Below are 3,418 nucleotides of genomic sequence, written 5' to 3' on the forward strand. Positions count from 1 at the left end.
CTGAAGTTACATAAATAGAGATAGAATCATCTCTTTATTCTAAAAACAGAAAATTGTTCCCCTTAAAATCCTCTGATGGCCAATAAACTGGAGCGCAGATCCCTTTGAATCATTAACTGAAGTCTTAAATAGGAATCGAATCCTATGTCTTCTGCTGTGATGTATATCTTCGTTCCAATTTAAACTTTGACTTTTTACTTTGCTGCCGTTCACCGTTATACTATCCAAGAAATATGGTATCTTGGCTCCGTTTGAATAGCGCTCTTGGGCCATATTCATGAGCCAGCTGTTGCTACCCTATCACTGCCTCCAACGTTTGTCCGACATAACTGATTTGTATCTAACCTGCAATTCGACCAGCAGATTCAATATCACGGAACTATAATCCTTTTTCCCTGGGAAGAAACAGGTGCCTTAAACAATCCCTGCAATAGCTCTGGCATAAATATATTTCATTCTGTTTCCAATCTACTTCTCCTCAATCACATTTGATGTTCCGATAAATTCTTCTTACAAACAATGTAGAGCCTAGGTAACCAACAACCCCACAAAGGATGCCTAAACCAAGGCGGAACATTAGAGTGTAGCCAAAATTGAAACTGGTCTGGAAAAATCCAGACATCTTTGTCTTCATGTGGTAATAGTATATAGAATAAAGATACACATAAGCAGCCGTTGATGCGGCTGAGAAGAATGATGTCCATTGCCAGCGATAATTTTCAGCATTAAGCAAGAAGTATGTTCCAACGATTGTAACACAGATGGTCGCAATAACAAGAATAAAAAACACCAGCAACATGAAGCCGTAAACATAATATACCTTGTATTTCCAAAATGAGGTGAAAACAAAATACATTTCAATGAAAATACCCCCAAAGGGAAGCAGACCACCCATCAGTGACACCACTGTTGGTGTCAGATACCACTTCTTTTCTGGAATTGGGCGAGGAATGGTCTTCACACGACAAGGATTATTTGGAGCCCCGCTCCAATTTCTTCCAACAACCGTTCCAAGGAGTGCTAGAGGGAAAGATATAAATGCCCAGATTACAAGGACAACCACCATAGTGCCAAAAGGAATGGCAGCCAGAGAACCATAGAATATGGCAATGATGTTCAGTACAAATCCAATGCCAAAGCACATAAATGGGAAGAGAGATGTCGTAAGAACCATTGGCTTTATCCAACGCTTTCCATCATTACGTGAATACAATCCTCCGCTCACATAGCCAGATATAAATAAGGTAAGGGCATAGCAGCCAATGAAAGTGGTGACAATTGCCCCACACCCAATATATAGCATGCCAACAATTGCCAGCAAGATAACAAGAAGCACAAGCATGTCAAGTTGTGCACCCGAGCCCACTAATGCTGACAGCAAGACCAAGTTTCGTGGTGTTGGGAAAACATCTCCATGAACAAGTTTTCACCCTGACTTTTCACTAACATCCCTCTCTAGGCTTTCCAAATCATCTTCTTCGCGAGCATACTTTGCATAGTCATTTCTCAGAGTCTGCATCAGGATCATTGAGACTAAACCCGTGAGAAAAATAACCATCATAAATGAATTGAAGATGGAGAACCAATGGATCTGATGTCCAAAGAAAGGATATTCTAAGTAGACATCAAAACGCCTGGCAAAGGTTATGTTGGTCTCGACCCAATGGACTGAATAGGTAAGTTCTAATGTCTTCCCAGCAATAAGCGGCTTTGGATTCTCCTGAGTGAGGTTGACATGAATTATTTGGTCATTATTGATTTTCACAATAATATTCTTGAACTGTGATGCCAATAGCGCCATACATATATTGTAATGGTGATGTCAACGAATAGAATGCCAATGCTGCTATTCATAGAACTGAACTGGGACACATATCTAACTGAACCATATATACAATACTGCTATCATACATCTGTGATGCTCTGCAATTGATCATGCCATACATACAGTTTATATGACAGAGCCGAGACTCATCTAGTGCTGAAACAGGTCGATATAATAGTGACGCTGAGACTATAGGGATGTCGGGAGAGTGCTTGTGCCAACCATATAAGTACCGCTGACCATAGACATTACTCTATATGTATATATGAATATAGATGCTAGCATAGATTTGTAGAAACAATACACCCATCGCAGAACAGCGTTGAGACCTCCATACATATCACTGTGACCATAACGCAGAGACAACATATTGTGTATCAAATTGCAGAGAGTATACGCCCAATCGAGAGACTGCCCATCAAGACCATATGAATACCAGAGTTGAGACTCTGAGCCAATATACTGTGGCTGTGATCATACCATTGAGATGCCAAGTGCCAAACATAACTGTGATACCACTGAGATGCCAAGAGACAATGGAAAGCGAGAGCCATGATACAGAGAAATGAGAGTACCATAGATGCCATGATATAGTAAAATGCGAGAGCCATAGATGATGTTTCACTGAGCTAAATGCGAAGCACCGAGACCCATATATAATGAGACCATCCACAGAGAGCAAGTAACCTGAGATGCCGAGACACTGTGGAGACTGTGACACCGTTTGCTTCTCTGGCCGGCCTTCGAAAGATCTTTCACCTCATCCGCAGATAAATGTAGAACAGAAGATTTAGTCTCGCCCTCTACACTCATATGTTTAACATGAGCATAATGCTCTATCAATATGCCAAAGAACCTTTCAAGAATATCCGTAAATTACTCTGAGGAGTTTCAAAGAGTCCCTCAATGGCTCGATGTATTCTATCACATGATTCAGAGAACAAGTCTAGTGGTGAATATTTACTGATGCATGAGAAGAGGTGTTTGAGTGCGTTTCAGGCAAAGTTCTGGGCATAAACTCCAATGCGTAGCGCGCCTCACCCAACGTGCCGCGCGCTCCTGATGTGTAGCGCGCGTGTAAAATTACACTGAGAATTGTTGCCTGATGCGTAGCACGCCCAACCTGTAATACTGCCATGGGTATGCAGACACAGTTTTTCGCCCTCTAAACTATGCAATCACTCTATGTTGATCGAAGACATGAACCTACCATTTCTTCCATGATTTGTTTTACATAAGCAAATCAACATAAGCACTAAGGTCTGCATTTCCTGGGTCAACTAAAATATGAACAAATTTGTGCTTCCTTATGACCTGTAAGCTGTCTGAAATTATTCCATTTTTTCCATAATCAATGATGAGTGCACCACCACCATCTGATGAAATCCTCTTTGCAATATTCTTTTGCCAATTATGCTCCAACACATTATTACAAACTCTGTTTTCTAATTCCCTTTTTTTAAATTTGCTGATTTTGAATGAGGGATTTTTCTTTGTCTGCTTGCAGGGATAATTAATATTGAACTTTTGGCAAGGAGAACCAGCCTCTGCAACTTGGTGAATTCGACTGCGCGAGCTGACAAGACGGAGTCT

The 3,418-nt window shown here is 40.9% G+C and overlaps 1 protein-coding gene across 1 annotated transcript; it reads right to left on the bottom strand.

The window, feature by feature from the left end:
• Nucleotides 1-381: 381 nt before the first annotated feature.
• LOC149183190 (transmembrane 9 superfamily member 1) lies at nucleotides 382-1,187 on the bottom strand. The gene has a single exon (XM_089418682.1). The coding sequence runs from the start codon at nucleotides 1,172-1,174 to the stop codon at nucleotides 479-481; it is 696 nt and encodes a 231-aa protein (XP_089274808.1). The 5' UTR covers nucleotides 1,175-1,187; the 3' UTR covers nucleotides 382-478.
• Between the last annotated feature and the right edge of the window lie 2,231 nt (nucleotides 1,188-3,418).

This window comes from Pinus tabuliformis, chromosome 3_2 (assembly GCF_031772625.1).
Source record: "Pinus tabuliformis cultivar Carrire ecotype Pingquan chromosome 3_2, CPIR1, whole genome shotgun sequence".
Taxonomy (NCBI): domain Eukaryota; kingdom Viridiplantae; phylum Streptophyta; class Pinopsida; order Pinales; family Pinaceae; genus Pinus; species Pinus tabuliformis.

Coding starts and splice junctions, on each gene's coding strand:
- LOC149183190 (XM_089418682.1), bottom strand. CDS start 1,174: ATGGTTCTTACGACATCTCTCTTCCCATTTATGTGCTTTGGCATTGGA.